The 25,979-nt window shown below is 33.6% G+C and overlaps 1 protein-coding gene across 3 annotated transcripts; it reads left to right on the plus strand.

Moving 5' to 3' along the window:
* Positions 1-687: 687 nt before the first annotated feature.
* On the plus strand, positions 688-25,854 carry LOC134725769 (bactericidal permeability-increasing protein-like). Of its 3 annotated transcripts, none has more exons than XM_063589903.1 (9): positions 688-1,016; positions 8,065-8,123; positions 10,557-10,665; positions 11,267-11,380; positions 11,845-11,930; positions 13,885-14,063; positions 16,552-16,615; positions 23,587-23,622; positions 25,365-25,854. In XM_063589903.1, the coding sequence occupies exons 2-9, from the start codon at positions 8,117-8,119 to the stop codon at positions 25,430-25,432; spliced, it is 663 nt and encodes a 220-aa protein (XP_063445973.1). In that variant the 5' UTR covers positions 688-1,016; positions 8,065-8,116; the 3' UTR covers positions 25,433-25,854. The 3 variants fall into 3 exon arrangements, with proteins under 3 accessions (XP_063445973.1, XP_063445975.1, XP_063445976.1); XM_063589905.1 differs by having other exon boundaries at positions 688-1,012; XM_063589906.1 differs by lacking the exon at positions 688-1,016 and adding an exon at positions 5,896-5,975.
* Positions 25,855-25,979: the final 125 nt, after the last annotated feature.

Raw genomic sequence — 25,979 nt, forward strand, 5'->3', positions numbered from 1 at the left:
CATAGGAAAATATGACAAAAGCTGCATCATCAGCTCAGTCATCAGGACTTTGTCAGTTTATAAATTTTCAAATTTTGAAGAAACCTCAAGTAAAGTAAATCTAATATGTATTTGGCTTATTGTGTATATGTCCTTATTTCCTTATAGCTCAATGTTACAGTTAAAATAAATTCTTGACTTCCAAATGTTCGTCTTTTTTGATCGCTCAGGATGAAGGCAAATCCAGGAAAGCACTTCGAACGCATGCAATTCACAACGTGCTGTTTTTCATATGTTTAAGGACATTACAACTGATGTGCTAATATGTTTAATTTATTCAGCTTGTTTTTTATAACTAACTTGATATATCAAGTTTAATAGTCCTGCTCTGGACCAGAATTTTGACATTGATTTAATTGTAAAAATTTATAGCCCGTATAATTTTTACAAGACATAAATTCTCCACGTTGATATTTCAAATACAAATAACTGTCTCTTTGATTGATTTTCTTTAGAAGATTTATTTGTTTTAAGCTTGTTTGCGTTTAGGTAATGATTTTGGCTTTTAGTGAAGAGAAAAGCATTGCATTAGTAAAATTGTCATGTTTAATCGTTGAAATATCATCGGAAAGTTGTGTAAGTATGTAATTTGATTCGGGAAATTAGTTTTCGTGTGCACGGTAACCCAATCAATGCTTGCATGCTTATGGACCAAAAATTCCGATGATTTTTCATTGCTCAATAATCGAATTAATTTCTGTTTTATAGAAACTATTTCATCATAACAAACAGTAATTCCCTGTTGGTTGTTAATCAATATCATTGATTGTGTGTACAATTTACATATTACAGAAAACGTTTTTATCATTGGACTGTCGTTTAGATAGTACATCTAGATAAAAAGTTTCTAGTTAAAAGTATAACAAAATGGCTGCTTGATTGAGTTTTGTGAACTGGGACGTTTCCAGTAATTTGACTTATTGATTACTCATGATTCATGGATAGTGGAGAATATTTATACTCGGATATTTCAGTAAGTAAGTGTATCTTATTTCACTATTATTGTATTATTAATGTACTGCTTTCATCACGCAAGATCATAGGAATTCGATAATAAGTTAACTTGTTATATTTACAATCTCGATTGTCGATTTTTAAGATACATTTTGAGAGCCCTAAATCATACAAATTACTGCGTATATTTAAAACGGTTCAAAAGTCCTCAGTAACAGCTGATTCTGAAACACAGTGTTTTGGTGACGGTGTTGGATGTTAAAAGTCTTTTCGCTGTTTTAATATTTTGACTTTGCATCCTAACATGTTAAGATTGTAGCACTCGAATCCGGGAAGATTTTTGTATATAGAATTGAGAACCATATTTTTCTAACCCATTCAAAAGTGTCTGTTGTGTGTGTATGTATGACTATCCTTACTTTCACTTTAACCATTACGGTGTAACTAGCCGTTAAAGGCATATATGGCTAACCAGAGATGTTGACTGAATAACAATCAGACTTACTGATGAAGTATGATAAACGTAATTACTGTGGAACTTTCGAATCGACGGATAGTAACTGCACCCCTTTGCTCGGGGCGCTAAATAACCAAACTGAGATATAAAATGTGCAATATTAATACATGTATATGATATATTTTTTTGTCTTGTAATACAAGGATATTTAATATTAAACTTGAATTAGAAATAAATCAAATATGAGAATTTGCGTCAAATCGGTGAATATGAGTTTGACAGCTAGTGCTCCTTTAAGAAGCGAAAGACGTATAGAATACGTTGGGTGTTTACCAAGGATATGATCAAAATAAAGTGTGTGACAGTTTTGTCATTTTACATGCATACAATTTTTTTGAAAGACAGCTTAAGTTCAGTTCAGTATTTAAAAAAAGCACTGAAAATACTGAATTGAAACCCGTTTATGTATTTTCTTTCTTTCTTTTTTTTTTTTTTTTTTTAAGTTTTCATAATCTCTTACATACAATTTTGTCTCATCAACCATCTTCTTATTGGATAGCGTGAACATTTTGTAATTCAATTGCTTCAGAACAAACCATGCATGAAAAATTAACAGAAACCTATCTGCACATGCACCTACAAAATCATTAGATTTCAAGTTCTCAGAGCAGATTGAGTTTTGAGATTACGCCTTCTATGAATAAATGTGCAGAATAATTGTTATAGCATCAATGATCATTTTATAGAAACGTTACAACATACAAAAGCAAAATTTGCTTTAGGCTTTAGGTTGAAATAGTTATCAAAGGTACCAGGATTATAATTTAGTACGCCAGACGCGCGTTTCGTCTAAATAAGACTCATCAGTGACGCTCATATCAAAATATTTATAAAGCCAAACAAGTACGAATTTGAAGAGCATTGAGGATCTAAAATTCCGAAAAGTGGTGCCAAATACGGCTAAGGTAATCTATTCCTGGGATAAGAAAATCCTTAGTTTTTCGAAAATTCAAAGTTTTATATTCAGGAAATTTATAAAAATTACCACATAGTTGATATTCATGTCAACAATAACTTTTCTCACAATTTGGATTTCAACTTGCAGTTGTCTGTAAGTTTTTCAGTTCATCGTTTTTGCATAAAATATATAGTTTTCTTGATTCACTTATAATCGTTTATAACAATCCACCATGTTCGTCATAGGAATAGGGACATTTAATCCGACCCCCATGTTGGGAATTACCACGCTCTCGGCACACTAAAGAATGTTTTAGAACAACTCCTTATAGGATCCATAGATCCTCACAAGACTTTTTCGTCGTTATTTTCCTTTATCCAATTGTTTACGTATCACAGTTAATTCGTTTCTTGCGAGCAGAAGAGCATTACAGTGACTTCCTTAAGAATCTGATTAATGTCTCAGGAATTACTTAGTTAATGTTATCTTCTGTCTGAAGTCTGAATGATACAACTATTATTCTATGCATTTAGTTAGTGTCATAGTTAGTATATCTTATTATAGTTAACGTAATATACGTTATAAAGTATGATCGTTTATGTATTCCATTTGTTGAATTACGAATATGATATCTATTAAAAGGCTAGATAACTATACTAGATAAACACATATAAAATGAGAAGATGTGGTATTGGATTGCCAATGAGTCAACCATCACTCAACGTTCAAATAAAGTTGATGTAAGCAATTATAGGCTACCGTACGGCCTTCGACAATGAGAAAAACCAATATTGTATAGTCGGCTATAAAAGGACCCGAGATGAACTTGAACAGTTCAATTGCCAAACCATAACGGCCTAATTGATAACAAAAATAATTACGAAAACAAAATGACAGACCACGAACAAACAACAACCATTGAACTGCAGCTTCCTGTCATGGGACTATTGCTGTATTTTGTACATTTGCTGCATATATCAAAACAGTACGTCGGATGTAGGAAATGCTATTTTGATGTTACTGATATTAATTTTCACGGAAATTCTACGACTGTATATATTTTTTAAACGTTCGAATTTTCTAACAATATAAGCTTACATTCTAGCTCCAGACTCGTGCAACCTTAGTCCTATCGTCAAATAAACCGCATAATTCGGCCTCAAATCAAACACTTGTCTATTGCTGACTGAGATCCTGTTAACAATGAAAGATATAAAATCAATGTCCCATCAATGTGTTTAATACTATGACAATTTTTTTGTGTATTTGTATAACATGAGGACCTGTGGTATATGACTGCCGATGAGACAACAGAATAAAAATGAAGAAGTAGGCAATTATAGGTAACCCTACTGCCTTCGACAATGAGAAAAAACCATAACATATAGTCAACTAATCTAAGTTCTAAAACAAAACAATTGCTTTGAAGAACTTTAATGTATGTAAAGTAATTCAATTTAAAGAAGCTGATATTACTAAGTATACATTCAACACTCATCAGTCTAAAAAAAATGACAACGCCATGGTAATATACGAAAAAAAACAAATCCACAAAACATCACAATTGTTTTCATATTGGTTATGGATGTTTACCATTGCATTTTTTATGTCAAAATTGAAAGGTTGTATCAAACCTCTTCATCAGCATTGTATGAACGTGAATTTAATACAAGACTGTTAGATTGTTAGATTCGTTAGATTTCATCCACTTAAGAATAAGGGACCCCAAGGACTTACTTGGTTTTAGATACATGGTCAATTAAACAATTGTATTTCTAACCGACTGCGTGAAACAAATTATTGAGAGCTTTGCCATACCTCTTATATTGTTTTTTTCAAATATCTCTAGCTATATATTTAAATATATCATGCCCTTTTTCTCTCTTTCATCTTTTATTTTTTTTCCGTGTTAGCTTTCGTAGTTTGTGTTGTTTTACATCATATCATGGTAGTGTCGTTGACCATTGACAGTGTGTGTACTTTACCATGGGCTGAATGAATGAACTTTACTTTCATCAGATATTAGTTGAATATTAATTATTGAAAATTATAGCATAACAATCCTCTAGTATTTGTCATTCATCAGATATTACTTTTCAACCAGAGTTGCATATAATGACCAAATGAATTATTACAACTTATTGCATAACAATCATTTAAAATCACGTCAGCTGATTTAGTATTTATATTTGCTTTGTACTGTACCATGGGTTAAGTAAGCTTCTAATTTGATCTTAACATTGTCTTTCATCAGATATTACTTTTCAACTAATGTTTTTTTATGTAAATTATTGAAACTTACATATATAATCTACTATCAACTGTTAGTGAAACAGTTTGGCACTTCAAACAAGGAACTTGTTATTTAACTGAATATAGTTATCAAAAGTACTAGGATTATACTTGAGTACGCCAGACGTGCGTTTCGTCTACATAAGACTCATCAGTGACGCTCATATCAAAATATTCATAAAGCCAAACAAGTACAAAGTTGAAGAGCATTGAGGATCCAAAATTCCAAACTGAAGCCTGAGTTAACGAAGCAAATACATAGTATATGCAGAAATGTGACAGGGTTTGAAATGAGACAACTATCCATCAGTGACTGTAGGTAACCGTATGGCCTGTACCAGTGAGCAAAACACATACTGCAAAGCAAGCTATAAAAGGTACTGAGATGACAAAATATAAGCCAATTTAGATTAATATATATAATAAGAAACCAACTTAGTTACAATGAAACCTTATCCAACCATTGGATTTTAATTTAGTTTCTGTGTTGTATGTTGTGATTTCAATTCAATGCATTCAATTTTTTATTATTATATTCGAACTAAAAGTAGTCTCAGCTCATGTAAAACATTGTTAAACTGATACGCATCGAGGATTTATATTTGGTATGTAATAGAGTTATAAGACAAAGAGATCAATCCGATATTGTATGATGTTCAGCCATAGTTCGCTTTGTATGCATATACTTTTTTGTCAATTGACATAAAGCAAACAACAACTACTACTCGAAGGCATTCTTAACAGTCGTTTATCACGTATGTAAATGCTTGCTCGTTGCAAAATGCATGTTATAATTAGTAAACAAGCAACATATTCCAGCTTCCAATCTAGTGTATTTAGGACAGTAGTATACACCTAATCGCTATTTGGAAATCATATAATAGTCTAATCAGTTTTCCATTGTGGCGTTAGATATTTTTGATTATGACGTCAACATTTTACAGTAATCTTTGTGATGTCCAGTAATGACGGACAAATAGCGATAAGGAGTATTGACTTCAACTTGTCATCAGCTTCGACTCGAACATTGTCATTGGTTCTGTCAATACTATTTTCCCTTGATAGTCAATTTAACATGACAATCAGCCCTCTTCATATAAAGGTACTATTATGTTATAACTTCTCGTGATATTAATAAAGTTCGTTCACGATTGGTTATAAATGACGTATCGCCAACGTATGATGACGTAATAACTTCATAGCAGCAACGAATACGTACTGAATGGGAGACAGAAAAAAAATCTGACTGAATGTAAGCATAAAGTGTGACTTTAGGTACGAACTTGAATAGAATCCATAGATGTCAGTGTTTAAAGGTAAAAGGCCGTATGAGTTATAAAACATTTTTAAGGAATGACTGTAATATTTTTCTGTCTGAAGCAATAACATCAAAAATGTGGTGCACACTGAATATTAAACTCGCGCAGAGTGTTATTTTAAAGTGTGCACCGCATCTTTTATGTTATTACTAAATTCCATTTTAAACCGGAGTAAATCATGATAAAACGACGATGACGTCACGGTCACGTGACAAAATTATGTGTGAACTGATAAACAAAACAACGTCAGCCAATCAGAAGACGTGTTACATTCAAAATTAAATTATATATATAACGATAAGTTTAGTAAACCACGTATTTTGCATATTTATTAATTAAATGCACATTTATACCCCTTAGCCCGAAGGAGTTGAAGTTAATATATAAGCAATATAAAGCAATATAGTACAAATATATACACTGCAAAAATTAATAAAATATTAAACATCATATATGTCATATAGCATTAGAAAAAAAAGTAATGATATTAATGCACATGTTGGATGTGTCCACTCTACTCAAAAGACTTTTTAATAAACGGAACAGTAAGCTACATACTGTCAAATAAAGATAGAAGTAATTGTAAATCTACTCTTTTCAGATAATTTCAAAATCCTGGAAACATTTTATTTGTGTCTTTTTCAAGTTGTTTTTGTAAAGATTTATTGATATTACATTTTTACAAAACGATGTTTTCCTTTTCATTCTCATTACTATTACATGTTTAAACAGTTTTACACATTCTATTTGAATTCTTTTATATTGACCCATCTCTATGTCTTAGAAAAGGTCACTCACCGCCTTGCATTTTTCATACCATATTTCGATTTTCAAAATCATTTTTGAGAATGTATTTGTCTCATTCATATTTTGTTTAAATTTTACTGTACAAAAACATTTTTTACTTCTTCACTAGTTGAAAATATCTTCAAAGCTATCTTTTCCTTCTTTTATTTTTTTTAGAAAGAGCTCTTCTTTTGGTTATAGTTTATATCCTGTATTTCATTAACGTCTGATAGTTTATTTCCTGTATTTCATTAACGTCTGTTTTATTTGTATTGGCTATATTTTCTACATACGAGAACCATGGAAATTTACCAGTTGTGCTGTGACATTAAGATTAACAGAAAAAATCATATATAAGAAAGGGTTATTTACTAAACATTATGCAATCTTTCATCTATAAATATGTTAATTGTATTCTATAACATTAGGATTTTAAATTTCTTGGCGGCAGCTGTCACTGTTTAGATGTACTTTATTGAGAACTTATTTGTTTTGTGATTAGATAAGTATTACTGGACGTAGATGCAATTATTTACATTTATTGTTATTTATGATTATATTGGTGATACTTAATAATTTAATAGATTCACAAACCAGTTTCTAAACAATGTCAGCTGATGGTAATGAAACATTATAAAATCTGGATATAACTACGTCGATATTGGAGGGTCTGGATTAGGTTGACAGAATAAGAAGTAAAAAGTAAAATCACAAAAATACTGAACTCCGAGGAAAATTCAAAACGGAAAATCGCTAAACAAATGTCAAAATCAAAAGCTAAAATACATCAAACGAATGTCATATTCCTCACTTGGTACAGTCATTTTCTTATGTAGAACATGGTGTATTGAACATGGTTTAATAGCTAGCTAAACCTCTCACTTGTATGACAACCGCATCAAATTCTATTATATTGACAGCGATGAATGGACAAGAAGTGCACTTGATTTTTTTTTCTTTGAGAAAATTTAAAAAGCAGTAACCGGACCAATTTGACATACAGCATTTTGAAGCGTTCGGTTCATAACTTTTTCCATTTGTATTTTTAGTATTTGACTCTTTTTTAGGCTTGCAGAAGTACTCAAATGTGTTTATTTAAGTTTGGTATAACAGAGGCTGCCATTTTGATATTTTGGGAAGTGTTACGTTTATTGTCAAAGTTAACTAATATTGAGTGTATTGTTGCTAAATTCCCTATAAAATAGCGATTTAAATGGATGACTTTTAAAAATAATATTGTTTTATTAATATTTTTTTAGACACCATCTGACACAGAACATGTGATGTAAATGTCATGGGATATGTACCAGCATGTCAGGTAAGAATCAATGTATTAATTTCGAAGTAATTTGATTTACCTGAAACTTTATAAATTATTTACAACCAACAACCACAAAAACCAAAAATAAGAATCAGTGTGAAAACTTATTGATCTTTGATCACTCATCATTAAACATGTCTTTGAGGGAATTGATTGTCTGTTTTGTGAGGAATTAATTATTCTTAGGTATCATCCTTCTCATTTAACTGGGGATTTATTGCTATTACAACTCACGCAACACGGGAGCTGTCAACACTGCTATAAATAACGTTTTCCTCTTTACTTTATGTTGATTCAACAATTTCATATTGATTGGGTAAAATATCAATGATTTTTTTTATCCAAAAGAAAAATTACAATATCCATAAGCTTTTGGTGTTTTGAGCTGTTTTTGTTACTTTTTTATTTTATGCTCTCAGCAAAGTAGGAAGTGCTTCATTCTTGGCACCATAAAATACATTTTGTCGGTAAATGTAAATTTTATGACAACTGGTATTCAAGTATAACTATGGTTGCGTCTTCAATTAAATCTAAGACGGTTGCAAACTCCCTAGACAAAGAAAACGTAAAACAGTTGCAACTTCCTAGACATAGTACAATTCAGACGGTTAGACAACGTAAATTTAAGATACTAGTAGTTGCAACTCCCTTTACAGATTAAATTTCAGAAATTTGTAACTTCCTAGACAATATGTCTGGGTTTTTTTTCAGATTTTTATGTTGTGTCTTCTGTACTATTATTTGTCTGTTTGTCTTTTTATTTTTATCCATGGCGTTATTTTCGATCTATGAGTTCAAATGTTCCTCTGGTATCTTTCGGCCCTCTTCTGAGACGGTTACTACTCTCTAGATAAGAGTAAATTTCAAACAGTTTCAATTCCCTAGACAAAGTAAGTCTCAGACGGTTGTAACTCCTTCGTCAGAGTAAATCTAAGACGGTTGTAACCTCTTCGTCAGAGTAAATCTAAGACGGTTGCAACTTCCTAGACAGAGTAAATTCCAGACGGTTGCAACTCCCTAGACAGAGTAAATCTTAGACGGTTGCAACTCCCTAGACAGAGTAAATCTTACATGGTTGCAACTCCCTAAACAAAGTAAATCTTAGACGGTTGTTTGCTATTCTGTCTATGACCTCTTGATGTGTATGCTATCAAAAACATATCGTTTTTGGTGTTTGCCTTTCGAGTAAATATATCACTTATAGTCCTGTACTTAATTGAAGATAAACAACTCTTTGGTCCTGTCATTTACCAATGATTCTGTGGATCCTTACATAAAGGACCCATGACATTATGCGGACCTATGACTTTATATGGACCCATGACATTTTATGGACCTACGACATTTAGTTTATAGTGCACATAATGTTTTTTCTGCCTTAGTTGTTGTTCAAGAAACAAAGTTACGCATGTTAAAAGTGATAATCACGCTGTCAAAAGAAATTATGTCGCAAAATGCATATGGTCTCTTTTATCTTACTCCTTAAATGGTGCACGCTATCTTTATGTAGAAATGATAAAAGTAAAGGAAATGTTTTGACATTTATGGAAGATGAAGCAGTGGTGTTTAACATCCAATCAGCTGCTAATTATCCAGGAAGATGTTTAATGGAAATTGATGGACAAACATTTCCAAGGAAAATAATCCAATGACATGGCTAATACAGTACTGGGATTATTTACAGAAATAAAGAATTTAAGAAAAGTTGAAACGTATACAAAAATAAATCACATTAAATGGTTTTTATATTTGTCACGTTTCAACTTTTACTATGACGGTTTAATTTTTAACGATACTGCATTGGCTAAGTTAGTTAAGCGGACGACCATTTGAAAGGATTGTGGTAACAGGAATATAACGATACTGCATTGGTTAAGTTAGTTAAGCGGACGACCATTTGAAAGGATTGTGGTAACAGGAATATTTTAGAAATCCCCACCTGGTAGGAACTGAAAATACATTACCTTGCAAAAAGTAAAATCACAAAAATACTGAACTCAGAGGAAAATCAATTTGGAAAGTCCATAGTCACATGGCAAAATCAAAAAACAAAACGCATCAAAAACGAATGGACAAGAACTGTCATATTCCTGACTTGGTACAGGCATTTTCAAATGTAGAAAATGGTGGATTAAACCTGGTTCTATAGCGCTAACCTATCTGCAAAATAATGTTCTGCAACACTAAATGCATAAAACAATTATGTAAAAAAAGAAAAAGAAATTTACGAAAAAAGTAAGTATGCGAAGCACCAAACAGATGAAAATGAATAGTCAATCCTTAAAACCCCTCCTGACTAGGCAGCCCCTATCAAATGGTCGGCCCCTTAGCATCGATCCATGCAGCTAGGGTTAAGTATCCTACTACACTATGAATCTACTATAGTATATAAATGTAGCGAATTAACATACATTATAATCTATGATTCAGGGCACGAAGCTAACAACAGTCAGCTGAAGAATTTAGCTGAACGTCTTCTTCAACAAGACATCAAGGATCATGAAGGTGCCAGTGGTAGTTTGTTTTATAAATTTACTGGGTAAGTGTTAGGAGTCCCATATCGCGTTAACATGTATAATTGAATCAAATATAAAATTAAGGAGTAACCAATATTCTAAACTTAAATATTTATTTTATAACATCAATGACAATGTATATTGACCAATTCTGCAGAGAATTTAGACGAGCATCATTTGAACAATTTGCGAGTAAATATAAAATCAAATTGTTTAACCCCTTTTCAACCAATTGTTTCCTTCAAACGGTCCTGAATTATGATTCTGAATTTTATCGTTCGAAAAAGCTAACTATCTATACAGTCCGTTGTTAAGGCAAATGTTTGAATTGCTCTTTTTAAGAATACATTTACCATGTGGTGTTTAATAGACGATGGGAAGAAAAATAACATACCCATAATTTATGAAAGTGGCCGATGAAAGTACCTTTAAATTACGGGATGCGTGCCGGGCCCAAAAATGTTCGTTATTTCTAAGAAATAAATAATATCGTATTGAAGTGAAACAATTATAAAAATTATTTATAAAAACTGAAGAAAAATTGAGTTGATACAATTGTTTTCAAATTCAATTTCATAAATGCTTTGAATTGTTTAATCACCTTCATATATTTATGTTGTTTAGAATGAAGATACAGAATGCTAAACTTCCACAGGCTTCTATGGTAGCAGGAAGGCTGCAAACAAGAAATGGTGCTATTTGTATTAATGGAAACTACAGTTTATTTTATGATGGCATGTTAGTGTTATATCTGCAATACTTGAAAAGCGAACACTTCCAGTTTGAATGTATTCCTATTTTTTTATTGATTCATTGGTGTTTAACGCCACTTTCGGTACTATTGCGCTATTTCATGGCGGTCAGTTTTTATTGGTAGAGGAAGCGAGAGAGCTCGGATAAAACCACCGACCACCGGTCCTACTGATAGAATACAGGCCTCTAATCGAAAGGAAAGCCACAATTCGTTTCATTTTATGAAATAACACAACTATTAGCTTTAAGAATACCCATTACTTATATTTCCTCAAACAACCCCACGATAGTTATATTTTAACCAGTTTATTTTTTAATAATTGCAAAGCAAAGTGGCAACGTGTTTAAACAATAAAGTTCTTCGAAGACTTTGAGGAACATAAACACATTTTTTTGTAATTTATACACCCTTGACTACAAACTTGCAAGCTTATAAATTGATGTTTTAGATTAAAACGAACAGCAGATGGCGATTTTACTGTGATGATATCTGATATGGCTGTTAGTCTGGAAGATGTCAGAAGCGCACGCAATCGTAAGTGGAAAAACCTTTAATATTATAACATAGGGCACAAGATACGCCATACCATTACCTTTCATCAGTTTTTAGAAGTTTCATGCGCATAAGTAAAAAAATACCATTACCTTAAAAGGTAATATTAAAATGAGAACCAACACCGCGTACAACTGGATCACTTAAGTAATGATTTGTAATAGTTACCTGACATTTGCGTAGTGCATCGTGTTCAAGAAAATTTTCTTAGAAGACATTAAAAACAGGAAACAGGGTTTTTTTATGAACTGAAATCAGTACGTCTTCAACGAACAGTCGTACTAAATTAATGTTCACTAAATGGTCTTTTTCAGCCATTATGTCTGCCATGTTACAGATTTATTTCACGTTGCCAAAAAAAGTTTAATTGATTCCGACTATGAGGATCGATGTCGATCGTTGTCTGCACTGCTAATATCATGGTCAATCACAGAATATTAAAAATAATGTCATTAGTTTTAAATGTCAATATCGTGCCGCTATTGTAGAATCTAGTGGTTATCGATTGTTCGATTTGTTCCACGCTTTAACACCACTATACTGAATCAATTTAATTGTGATGTTTATTTTGAGGGAACAGTTTACGGTGCATGCATGGGTATACTTTTGTAAAAAATATAACTCATGCAAATAATTTCAATATATCTGATATACAAAATATTGACTTTATAAAAGAAAAATATAAAATAAATAAACACATGAAAGAGATTATGAAAGAAAACTAAAAAAAGCTGTTCTTTAAAAAAATAACTTAATTCTAGATCTTAAACAGAAAATAATAAATTATTTATCTATAGTAAATTTAAAAAGAAATATGAAACTGAGCCTTAATTACTTAAAGAGAATAACTTTGAAATAAGGAAAAAAATCACTAAATTAAGCGTGAGTGACCATATTTTGGAAATTGAAAGGGGTAGATACAAAAATATAAAAAGGGAAGGACGTTTATGTCAGCATTGTTGTCTAAATAAAATAGATGATGAAGAGCATTTTTTATTTACATGTACAAAAAATAAAGATTTGAGATTTGAATTTTTGCAGAAAGTTAGAAATATCTATTCTGATATAGATAATATGGATAATTTGGATAAATTGGTTTTGTGTCTTTCTTGTCAGTCAATTATGCAGTATGCTGCTTCATTTGTTAAAAAGTCATGGTCACTGAGGAGGGTGGACTCAACAACTGCATGATAGATACAAATATGCATACAATGTTGTGTTTTTTTGTTGTTTTTTTTTCTGTATGATGTATTGTAAATTATAATGTTGATTTATGTACAATGTATGCCTTCAACCCATATGGGTGAAAATGTGCATTTATATTCAATCAAGTTAATGAGTTAAAACATAAACAAAATCCTTATACGGAAAACAGCATCAGTTGTAGTATCATTTTCAAAACAATTTCTGGTTAAAGTATGAACATTTTTCTTCCACAATTAGGAGATCACCATTTTCTGTACGATGGGAGAGGCAATAGGATTTCGAAAATGAATATCCCAATCCGATAGGAGCTAAAAATAAATAACCCTGCATAAGACAAGAAGTCACATCATATTAACTTAATCAGTAAACTCCACATACTATCGTACGAAAATATATCTTCTTATTTTTATATTGTTTATAGAGCTCGTTAATTTAGATACCGTATCCATTTGTAAACTCATTGGTCCTTTGAATAAACTTATCATAAAAATATTTCCTCTATATAGTAGTCATTAGAACTGAGGGTAGAAGTATGCTATTTTATTTTATCCATGTGTTGTAATTTCTTTGCTATATTATGCTTGCTTCTGTTTTTTTGTGTTTTTTTTTTTTAAATTTCTATCATCTTTAAGTATTGTTTATTCAGTACTAACATTGACTTTCGTTTTATCAGTACTAACATTGAATATTAAATTATCAGTACTTACATTGAACTTTTGATTTGTTGTAGGTGGCCGTGACGGACGGGACAGCGTTGACCATGACCTATTACACAGGTTAATACGGAATGGCGTCTGTGTTTGTAAAATTGGGAAAATTAAAGCCAAATTCCAAGGAGGATCTGCCGGATTATGTTTGTTCTTCTTTAGAATTTTAGTTAAATTCATGAGAAACAGTTTAGAAGAACAGGTATGGCTTTTAGTTGTAATTGTTAACTTCTGTGTCATTTGGTCTCTTGTGGAGACTTGTGTCTATACATATATACACATTCATGGATCTACAATCTGTCGATACCTGTATCCTAGATTTGCATAGGGTCGTTTATGACGTCTTTATTCTTAATCCATTGGATGTTAGATGTGTACTGATTGATAATTTAGTCTTAGACGCATGATTTTTTTTATTAGTTGTTAGTGGCTTTGAATAAATTGTCAGTAACTGTCAAGTACTCTCAGATCCGTACTTAGTGTTTTTTTGTTGTTGGGATATACAAGTACCCGTCCACGTCCTCTCTGTGTAGTATTTCTATTTGTATTCATCTGATGGGTTAAGCCTTTTTCAACTGATTTTATTGATCGTTCTTATGTAGTACTGTTACCCCACTGTCCCATGTTTAGGGGGGATGAGATCTCGCTTCCATGTTCAACCATGCCACAAACTGTATGTATGTGCCTGTCCAAAGTCAGGAGCCTGTAATTCATTGGTTGTCGTTTGTTGATGTGTTACATATTCGTTTTTCGTTCATTTTTTGTACATGAATCCTTTAGCTTTTTTCGTTTGAATTGTTTTACTTTTGTCATGCCAGGGCCTTTTATAGGTGACTATGCGGTATGGGCTTTGCTCATTGTTGGAGGCCGTACGGTGGCTTTTAGTTGTTAATTTCTTTGTCATTTGGTCTCTTTTGGAGAGTTGTCTCTTTGGCAATACCAGTCTCCTTTTGTATATCATATGCAATCATACCACATCTACTTATTTCTTTAATTAGTATTGGATATAAAACAAGATCTTTGATATGATATTTGACATTTGTTTTTAATCATAGAATCGGACCAACATATGGTATACTCTTAATGATAGCGTCTTTCTTTAGTATTTGATTGTTAATATGTACATCTACCATACGAAATTATTTCAATAGATTGAATCAAATTGGAGATACATTCATTGAACTATCGTTTCTAACATTTCTTTAAATACGATCGTTATATTCAACGACCTTTGTCATAGAACCGCATGAGCCTGTCTAGCTTTTCCTTACTCGGTGGGAATCAATGCATTATTTAAGGTCATTGTATGTGTAATATATAGTCGTCGCTGTTGTCTTCGTTTCATCTTCTGTCTACCAGCCTAATGGGAAGTTTAATATTGTTATATTGTCAAGGCGGTCGCTGTGGTATTGGTTACTAAATTCGAATCAGGGTTCGTGCAAATAACAATTGTTGTGTTTTTGGTAGACAGTTTATTTGAGTTGATATTGAAAATTTTAACAGTATAAGATTATATCGAGACGTAGACATTACTTCTAATTACTTTAGAACATTTATCATGCAAAAAGAAAAGAATTAGGTATTGATTCCATGATCACTGAGTTCAAATAACAAAATTTACAGCATCTATTAATAATTTAAATGATATTTTCCTGAATAATATTTTTTCAAACTGTGCATCTGCATGGTTGATACGTGTATGAGGATTTAGATGGGGGTTTACATAGAAGATAATGGGACAATGATATAAAGAATAGAATAAGGATAAACAAGTATAAAGAATAGAAAAAAATGGCACTAAAGAATTAAAGAATTCAGAAATGAAGGACTATCTAGACCCTCATAAATAGGACAAAATAACTTAGGGAAAAGAGAAAGCGTTCCATTTGCAAAAAAGGAGAAGAATCAAGATACGAACTATTATAAATATCGAAAATCAGAAAGGGGCGACCAACATCATGACCATAACCAAACACAATGTAAAACATCAGTTTATCTATCACTACACATAAAACTAAAGATAGAGCAATAGAAATAGGATAGAAATCTCCAGCTTTACTAGTTATAAAAGTCGTGCTGCAAAAGTTTTGTATAGTGTGACATTCCTATTCATAACTAGCATCAATGTTGCATCTGAAATAGTTACAGCGTATATGTCACGCCGGTTTGATGAACGGTTTGATAAACCTAAATAGTCAATAAGCTTCAGAAATGTCGCTTATTGAAGCATAAAGTAACATGGTGCACAGATTGATTATACAACGCTACAAACATATTAAATGGAGATTTTTGGTCGATACCTAAAGATTGAAGCTGAGATATTCAGCTTGACTTTCATAATTTCCGGCTGAATGATAATTGCATTTGATTATGCACAATTTAGTATAGGATCAATTTTTGTCATGCAGAGGGTTTTCCTCCCCCCTCTTTCTCTTGGATGTTGTTTTCTAGATAGCATACAATCAGTAAATTTGGTTCGACGTGCCTTGTTAACTTCTAGTTATAGTCTTCATTTTAAGTTTGATATGCCTTCTTGACTGCAAGAAAAGCATAACGCTAAACAGTTATAAATAATCAATTGTTAAATATTTCCATAATGTTCTTTTATTATAGAAAAATATTTACAGTAACTATTATTTGCACACCAATGACGTTAACAATTATGTTTTCTTTTGTATTCTTTTTTCAAGGCCGCACAAGTTGTAAAGAAAATGTTAAAAGACGAGGAGGACATGGCTGTGATAGGACTTATAGGTTAGTATGATGGTGGTGTTATAGGACTTGACAGGCAATATGATGGTGGTGTTATAGGACTTGGCCGTCAGTATGATAGTAGTGTTATAAGACTTGACAGTTGGTGTGACGGTGATGTTAATGGACTTGACCGTCAGTATGATACTGGTGTTATAGGACTTGACAATTAGCATGACGGTGGTTTTATAGATCTTGACAGTCAGTATGATAGTTGTGTTAACGGACTTGACAGTTGGTGTGACGGTGGTGTTATAGGACTTGACAGTTGGTGTGACGTTGATGTTATAAGACTTGACCGTCAGTATGATAATGATGTTATATGACCTCACGATTAGCATGACGGTGATGTTATAGAACTTGACAGTCAGTATGATTGTGGTGCTAAAGGACTTGACAGTTTGTGTGAAGGTGGTATTATAGGACTTGACAGTCAGCATGACGGAATGGTAATAAGACTTGGCCGTCAGTATGATAGTGGTGTTATAGGACTTGACAGTTGGTGTGACGGTGTTGTTATATGACTTGACAGTTGGTGTGACGGTGATGTTATAGGACTTGACCGTCAGTATGATACTGGTGTTATAGGACTTGACCGTCAGTATGATACTGGTGTTATAGGACTTGACAATTAGCATGACGGTGGTGTTATAGGACTTGACAGTCAGTATGATAGTGGTGCTAAAGGACTTGACTTTTGGTGTGAAGGTGGTATTATAGGACTTGACAGTCAGCATGACGGTGTGGTAAAAAGACTTGGCCGTCAGTATGATAGTAGTGTTATAAGACTTGACAGTTGGTGTGACGGTGATGTTAATGGACTTGACCGTCAGTATGATAGTGGTGTTTTAGGACTTGACGATTAGCAAGACGGTGGTGTTATAGATCTTGACAGTCAGTATGATAGTTGTGTTAACGGACTTGACAGTTGGTGTGACGGTGGTGTTATAGGACTTGACAGTTGGTGTGACGTTGATGTTATAAGACTTGACCGTCAGTATGATAACGATGTTATATTACCTCACGATTAGCATGACGGTGATGTTATAGAACTTGACAGTCAGTATGATTGTGGTGCTAAAGGACTTGACAGTTTGTGTGAAGGTGGTATTATAGGACTTGACAGTCAGCATGACGGAATGGTAATAAGACTTGGCCGTCAGTATGATAGTGGTGTTATAGGACTTGACAGTTGGTGTGACGGTGTTGTTATATGACTTGACAGTTGGTGTGACGGTGATGTTATAGGACTTGACCGTCAGTATGATACTGGTGTTATAGGACTTGACCGTCAGTATGATACTGGTGTTATAGGACTTGACAATTAGCATGACGGTGGTGTTATAGAACTTGACAGTCAGTATGATAGTGGTGCTAAAGGACTTGACTTTTGGTGTGAAGGTGGTATTATAGGACTTGACAGTCAGCATGACGGTGTGGTAAAAAGACTTGGCCGTCAGTATGATAGTAGTGTTATAAGACTTGACAGTTGGTGTGACGGTGATGTTAATGGACTTGACCGTCAGTATGATAGTGGTGTTTTAGGACTTGACGATTAGCAAGACGGTGGTGTTATAGAACTTGACAGTCAGTATGATAGCGGTGCTAAAGGACTTGACAGTTGATATGAAGGTGTTAATATAGTCAGCATGACGTAGTGGTAATAAGACTTTACCGTCAGTATGATAGTGGTTTAATAGGACTTGACAGTTGGTTTGAAGGTGGTGTTATACAACTTGACAGTTGGTGTGACGGTGGTATTAAAGTTCTTGACAGTCAGCATGACGGTGAGGTAACAAGACTTGACCGTCAGTATGATAGAGGTGTAATAGGATTTGACAGTTGGTGTGACGGTGGTGTTATATGACTTGACAGTTGGTGTGACGGTGATGTTATAGAACTTGACAGTCAGCATCATGGTGGTGTTATAAAACGTGACAGTCGGAATGATGGTCGTTTCTATTACAGGACTCGACCGTCAGTATGATAGTGATGTTATAGGACGTGAGTCAGCATGATTACGGTGCTGTTATATGACTTGACATTCAGTATGAAGCTTGGTTATAGAAATTGACAGTCGGTATGACGATGGTGTTGTAGGCCTGGATATGCTATAGTTTGATAGTGGAATTATAGGACTTGACGATTATCATGACGGTGGTGTTATAGAACTTAACAGTTAGTATGATAGTTGTGTTATAGGACTTGACAGTTTGTTGTGACGGTAGTGTTATAGGACTTGACAGTTGGTGTGACGGTAATGTTATATGACTTGACCGTCAGTATGATAGTGGTGTTATAGGGACTTGACGATTAGCATGACGGTGGTGTTATAGAACTTGACAGTCAGTATGATAGTGGTGCTATAGGACTTGACAGTCAGCATGACGGTGTGGTAATACGACTTGACCGTCAGTATGATGTTACAGTCAGTATGATAGTTGTGTTATAGGACTTGACAGTTTGTTGTGACGGTAGTGTTATAGGACTTGACAGTTTGTGTGACGGTGATGTTATAGGACTCGAAGGTCAGTATGATATTGGTGTCATAGGACTTGACAGTTGGTGTGACGGCGGTGTTATAGAACTTGACAGTTGGTGTGACGGTGGTATTAAAATATTTGACAGTCAGAATGATAGTGGTGTTATAGGACTTGACAGTTGGTGTGGCGGTGGTGTTATAGGCATTGACAGTCAGCATCATGGTGGTGTTATAGAACGTGACAGTCGGAGTGACGGTCGGTTCTATTATAGGACATGACCGTCAGTATGATAGTGATGTTATAGAACTTGACAGTCAGCATGATGATGGTGCTGTTATATGACTTGACTGCCAGTATGAAGGTTGTGTTACAGAAATTAACAGTCGGTATGACGATGGTGTCATAGGCCTTGACAGTCCGTATACCGGTGGTGTTATAGAACTTGAAAGTCAGTTTGATGATGGTGTGATAGACCTTCATTATAACGGCGTGTTATACAACTAACAGTTAGGATGAACGTTGTATTATAGTACTGGACAGTCAATGGATAGTGATGTTATAAAAGTTTACAGTCTATATGACAGTTGTGTTTAACTGTAAGGAATTGAAAGCGAGTTTGACGGTGGTGTTAAAATAAAGCTTGCCAGTCAGTATGAACGTAGTGTTATATGACTTGGTAGTCAGTATGAATAGTTGTGGTATCAGACTTGAGTCAGTTTGAAGATTGTGTAATAGAACTTGACAGTATAAGTCGACTTTGATGTAAAAGGGCTCGACAGTTTATGTGAAGGTTACTTTATAGACAGAACCTTACAATCAGTATGAAAGTGGTGAAATAAGACTTGACAATCAGTATGAAGGTGTTGTTATTGGACTTGACAATCAATTTGATAGTGTTGATTCTGGATCAGAATGCCGGTTTGAAGGACTTGATAGTTGGTATGATGGTGTTGTTTTAGGACTTGACAATCAGTACGGCAGTGTTGATTCTGGATCAGAATGCCGGTTTGAAGGACTTGATAGTTGGTATGATGGTGTTGTTTTAGGACTTGACAGTCAGTACGGCAGTGTTGATTTTGGATCAGAATGCCGGTGTTGAAGGACTTGATAGTCGGTATGATGGTGTTGTTATATGACTTGACAATCAGTACGGCAATGTTGACTTTGAGTCAGAATGCCGGTTTTGAATGACTTGATAGTCGGAATGATGGTGTTGTTATATGACTTGACAATCAGTACGGCAGTGTTGACTTTGAGTCAGAATGCCGGTTTTGAATGACTTGATAGTCGGTATGATGGTGTTGTTATATGACTTGACAATCAGTACGGCAGTGTTGACTTTGAGTCAGAATGCCGGTGCTGAAGGACTTGATAGTCGGTATGATGGTGTTGTTATATGACTTGACAATCAGTACGGCAGTGTTGACTTTGAGTCAGAATGCCGGTTTTGAATGACTTGATAGTCGGAATGATGGTGTTGTTATATGACTTGACAATCAGTACGGCAGTGTTGACTTGGAGTCAGAATGCCGGTGTTGAAGGACTGGATAGTCGGTATGACGGTGTTGTTATATGACTTGACAATCAGTACGGCAGTGTTGACTTGGAGTCAGAATGCCGGTGTTGAAGGACTTGATAGTCGGTATGACGGTGTTGTTATATGACTTGACAATCAGTACGGCAGTGTTGACTTGGAGTCAGAATGCCGGTGTTGAAGGACTTGATAGTTGGTATGAAGGTGTTGTTATATGACTTGACAACCAGTACATCAGTGTTGACTTGGAGTCAGAATGTCGGTGTTGAAGGACTTGATAGTCGGTATGACGGTGTTTTTATATGACTTTACAGTCAGAATGACGGTGTTGTAATAAGACTTGAAAGTCAGTATGATAGTGGTGTTATAGAACTTGACAGTTGGTGTGCCGGTGGTGTTATAGTACTTGGCAGTCAGCATCATGGTGGTGTTATAGAACGTGACAGTCGGAATGACGGTCGGTTCTATTATAGGACTTGACCGTCAGTATGATAGTACTGATAGTTGGTACGACGGTGTTGTTATAGGAGTTGACAGTCATTTTGGCAGTGTTGACTTGAGAATGATTCCATGACAAAGTTATGACGATAATGAGTTTTGAATGATTGCATTGCAATAGATGTGATATGAGATCACCCCCAGTTTTTGGTGGGGTTCGTATTGCTTATTCTTTAGTTTTCTATGTAGTGTCATGTGTACTATTGTCTGTTTGTCTTTTTTATTTTTAGCCATGGCATTGTCAGTTTATTTTCGATTTATGAGATTGACTGTCCCTCTTGTATCTTTCGCCCCTCTTTTATGGCAATGAATGTGATGTGATGACAATGAGTATAATATAAAAAATTAATGTGACATGATAAGAGTGAGATGTGACATGACAGTGAGTGTGATATGACAGTAGATGTGACATGAAAGTAGATGTGATGTGATGACAGTGAGCTTTACAATGACAGTAGATGTGATATGATGACAGTGAGCTTTACAATGACAGTAGATGTGATATGATGACAGTGAGTTTGATGTGACAGTAAATGTGATGACAGTGAGTGTGATATGACAGTAAATGAGATGACAGTAGATGTGATGTAATGAAAGTGAGTGTGATATTACAGTAGATGTGATGTGATGACAGTTAGAATAATATGACAGTAGATGTGATAAGGTGACAGTGAGTGTGCTATGACAGTAAATGTGATAACAGTGAGTGTGATATTACAGTAGATGTGATGTGATGACACATAGTATAATATGACAGTAGATGTGACATGATGACAGTGAGTGTGATATGACAGTAGATGTGATGACAGTGAGTGTGATATTACAGTAGATGTGATGTGATATGACAGTAGATGTGATGTGTTGACAGTGAGTATAATTTGAAAATAGATGTGATAGGATAATAGATGTGACATGATGACAGCGAGTGTGATATGACAGTAGATATGATGTGATATGACAGTAGATGTTATGTGTTGACAGTGAGTATAATTTGAAAATAGATGTGATAGGATAATAGATGTGACATGATGACAGCGAGTGTGATATGACAGTAGATGTGATGTGATGACAGTTAGTATAATTTGAAAATAGATGTGATATGACAATAGATGTGACATGATGACAGCTAGTGTGATATGACAGTATATGTGATGTGATGACAGTGAGTGTGATTTGACAGTTGATGTGATATGATGACAGTTAGTGTTATATGACAGTAGATGTGACGTAATGACAGTGAGATGTGACATGATGATAGTGAGTGTGATATGACAGTAGATGTGATATGATGACAGTGAGTATGATATGAAAATAGATGTGATATGATATGACAATATATGTGACATGATGGCAGTGAGTGTGATTTGACAATTTAGCCTCCGGCTTCACCTACTTTGGATTATACTAACCCTCTATGGATCCGTAGGGGATCAGTAGCGAACCATATAACTTATAAGATGTGACGTGATGACAGTGGGTATGATATGACAGTAGATATTATATCATGACAGTGAGTATAAAATAGATGACAATAGATGTGACATGATGACAGTGAGCGTGATATGACAGTAGATGTGATGTGATGACTGTTAGTATGATATGACAATATATGTGATATAAACAGACAATGAATGATAGGATGACAATATAAGTGACATTGTGACTGGAAGTGTGATATGAGATGACAGTGATATTATATAGAACAATTATTTCACAACGAATGGTATATACGCAACTGTTATTACAAAGGCTAATATTTCCAAGAAATGCCAAACGATACCAAAGGTATTATCAAAGCAATGAGTCAAAAACGAACAGACCATGTTTTCACAAAAAAAAACGAAAAAATAACCAAAAGACACAAAACAGTAAACAAAACACAATTTATAAAATTAAAAACTACACAAACCCCACAAAAAACCATCGGGTGATCTCAAGTGCTCTGAAAGGGTAAGTCAATGCTACTCTATATGTGACACTCGTCCTGTTATTCCTATAAAATATGTTCATATGTTATATAAAGTGATTAGGCATCAGGCAACACTGACTTTAATTATTTTTTTCAATTTTAAAGAATGGACTTAGTTTTTGGTAAATCAAAAGTCTTATCATATTGAGATGTCACTTGTCTTTGCTGCTCAAAGTTGAAATTATCTTCCATGTCTTCCGCTTTTGCACAAAATGGGATTCAGTTCTGTAAAATTCAGAAATTATTTGTGTATTTATTATTGTGATTTTGAACGAAAATGTGGGAATAATTTTTATCATTGCTATTTAATGAAAATATGTGTACAGTTATTTATCTGATTCCAGAATGCAATTTCTTATTATTGCTATAATCATCCACTCAATAAAACTCTTAAATAGTTTCTGAATCTACATTAATGACTATTGAAGATTTTATTCATAACTATAAACATAGGGCTTGGATACACTTTATTTGTTCTTTGTAATTTCAGCACTGTTTGCATTCAGTGAAGATCAGCTTCCAGAAGGTGTGTATTTTTGTGATTTAAACAATTGAAACTTATGAAAGCTATCTAAATAAGTCAATGTTATGCCTATAAAATTATAAATGTATACCAGTGGAAAAATAATTTACCACGTAACTTAAATAGTTTGTTTTTTTCAAATACTGATTAGATGATTTAATTATTTTGTCTGATTTACGTAATTTTGTATTCTTTTTATTGTTAAATGTAAATTACCTGGGTTTTTTTTATTATCAATTATTCAATTACCATTAGTACAAGAATGTTTATTGATTATGTAATTATAGCCATTAATTATTATCGATTTTGTGTTCACCATTAAGTATCCTCATGCTGAGTCAAGATAATGGTGACAAACTATATAAAAGATTAATTCATTTTTAATTTCTTGCTGAATAAATTGGAGTTACAAATATCAAAATTCCATTAGGTTAGTGTTGATTGATTGAGGATGCAGAATTTGATACAAGTATAATTTGACCAGGTAATTTCAGTGTAAAATGTTAAGAGTTAAGAGAAGTATAACATGTACCTATAGAACAAGAGTGCACACGCTGAAATGTCTCGCCTTCTTCACTAATCATTGATATTATGGTGATAGTCCTAAGTATAAAACTTTATTACTAGTGTCACATAAACTTAACATTAACCAAGATAACTAAATAAAGACCAATGAACCATGAGAACGAGGTCAAGGTCACATGAACCATGCCAGCCAGACATATACAGCTAACAATGTTTCCATACAACAATTATAGTTGACAGACCAAAACACAAAAATTAACACTGATGAATGAACCGCGAAAATGAGGTCAAGGTCAAATAAAACCTGCGCCACTGACATATAGATCATAAAATATTTCTATACACAAAATATAGTTGACCTATTGCTTATAGTATTAGATAAAGAGACCAAAACTAAAAAACTTAACTTTGACCACTGAACCATGAAAATGAGGTCAAGGTCAGATGACATCTGCCCGCTAGACATGTACACCTAAGAATCATTCCATACAACAAATATAGTAGACCTATTGCATAAAGTATTGGAAAAACAGACCAAAACACAAAAACTTAACTATAACCACTGAACCATGAAAATGAGGTCAAGGTTAGATGACACCTGCCAGTTGAACATGTACACCTTAAACTTAACCTTGTTCACTGATCAATGAAATGAGGTCGAGGTCAAGTGAAAACTGTCTGACGGGCATGAGGATCTTGCAAGATACGCACATACCAAATATAATTATCCTATTACTTATAATAAGACAAAATTCAACATTACAAAAAATCTTAACTTTTTTTTCAAGTAGTCACAGAACCATGAAAATGAGTTCAAGGACATTGGACATGTGACTGACAGAAAGTTAGTAACATGAGGCATCTATATACAAAGTATGAAGCATCCAGGTCTTCCACCTTCTAAAAAATAAAGCTTTTAAGAAGTGAGCTTATACTGTCGCCGCCGTAGCCGACGCCGGATCCCTATCCCTATGTCGAGCTTTCTGCAACAAAAGTTGCAGGCTCGACAAAAATGATATAGAGATGTGGGTTATATTGTGAGATAAACTGAACAACATAAACTAGGTATGGTATTAAGATTGATTGATTGATTATAGCTATACTCGGCATCAGCACAAAATGCTATATTGCAGCAATATTTGCAATGTTTCTCTCATTGTTTTCCCCAATTATTATTATAATAATACATTTGTATATATATAATATTTGATATTTTTCAGAACCCCCCAGAAGAGGTATAAGACGTTATATAGCAAGTTGTGCGCCTGGTACAAGAACAAGACATTAATAGCAGCATCTTTATTTTTTATACAAATACATGCTTATTCCAAAGGTATACTCCAGACGTGTTGTGATCTACATCTAAAATTATACACCTTGGTGCCATGATATGAACTCGTGCTATATTATAGAACATACATCCTAAATTATACACCTTGGTGCCATGTGCTATATTATAGAACATACATCTAAAATTATACACCTTGGTGCCATGATATAGAAACTCATGCTATATTATAGAACATCATTCATCTGAAAATTATTTTCCTTAGAGAAAAAGAACAATGTTGTGCTTATATAGAACCAGCATTTGGTCATAGAAGTAACATTAAATGTTATATTTTTGTATATATTTTCTTGTGTATTGCATTTTGTTAACTTATTAAAATTTATGTTCAGTGTGTACAAATATAACTATTATGTATTTTGTCCGTGTCTCTAGTTATAAATGTATTGTCTCCTGAGGTGACTAAACACATAACACAACATTTAACATACCAGTTGCCAGGGGGGTTCGGCGGAACTCTCCTTGAAAACAAATAAGCACTGTTAAA

This window comes from Mytilus trossulus, chromosome 7, assembly GCF_036588685.1.
Source record: "Mytilus trossulus isolate FHL-02 chromosome 7, PNRI_Mtr1.1.1.hap1, whole genome shotgun sequence".
NCBI classification, from domain to species: domain Eukaryota; kingdom Metazoa; phylum Mollusca; class Bivalvia; order Mytilida; family Mytilidae; genus Mytilus; species Mytilus trossulus.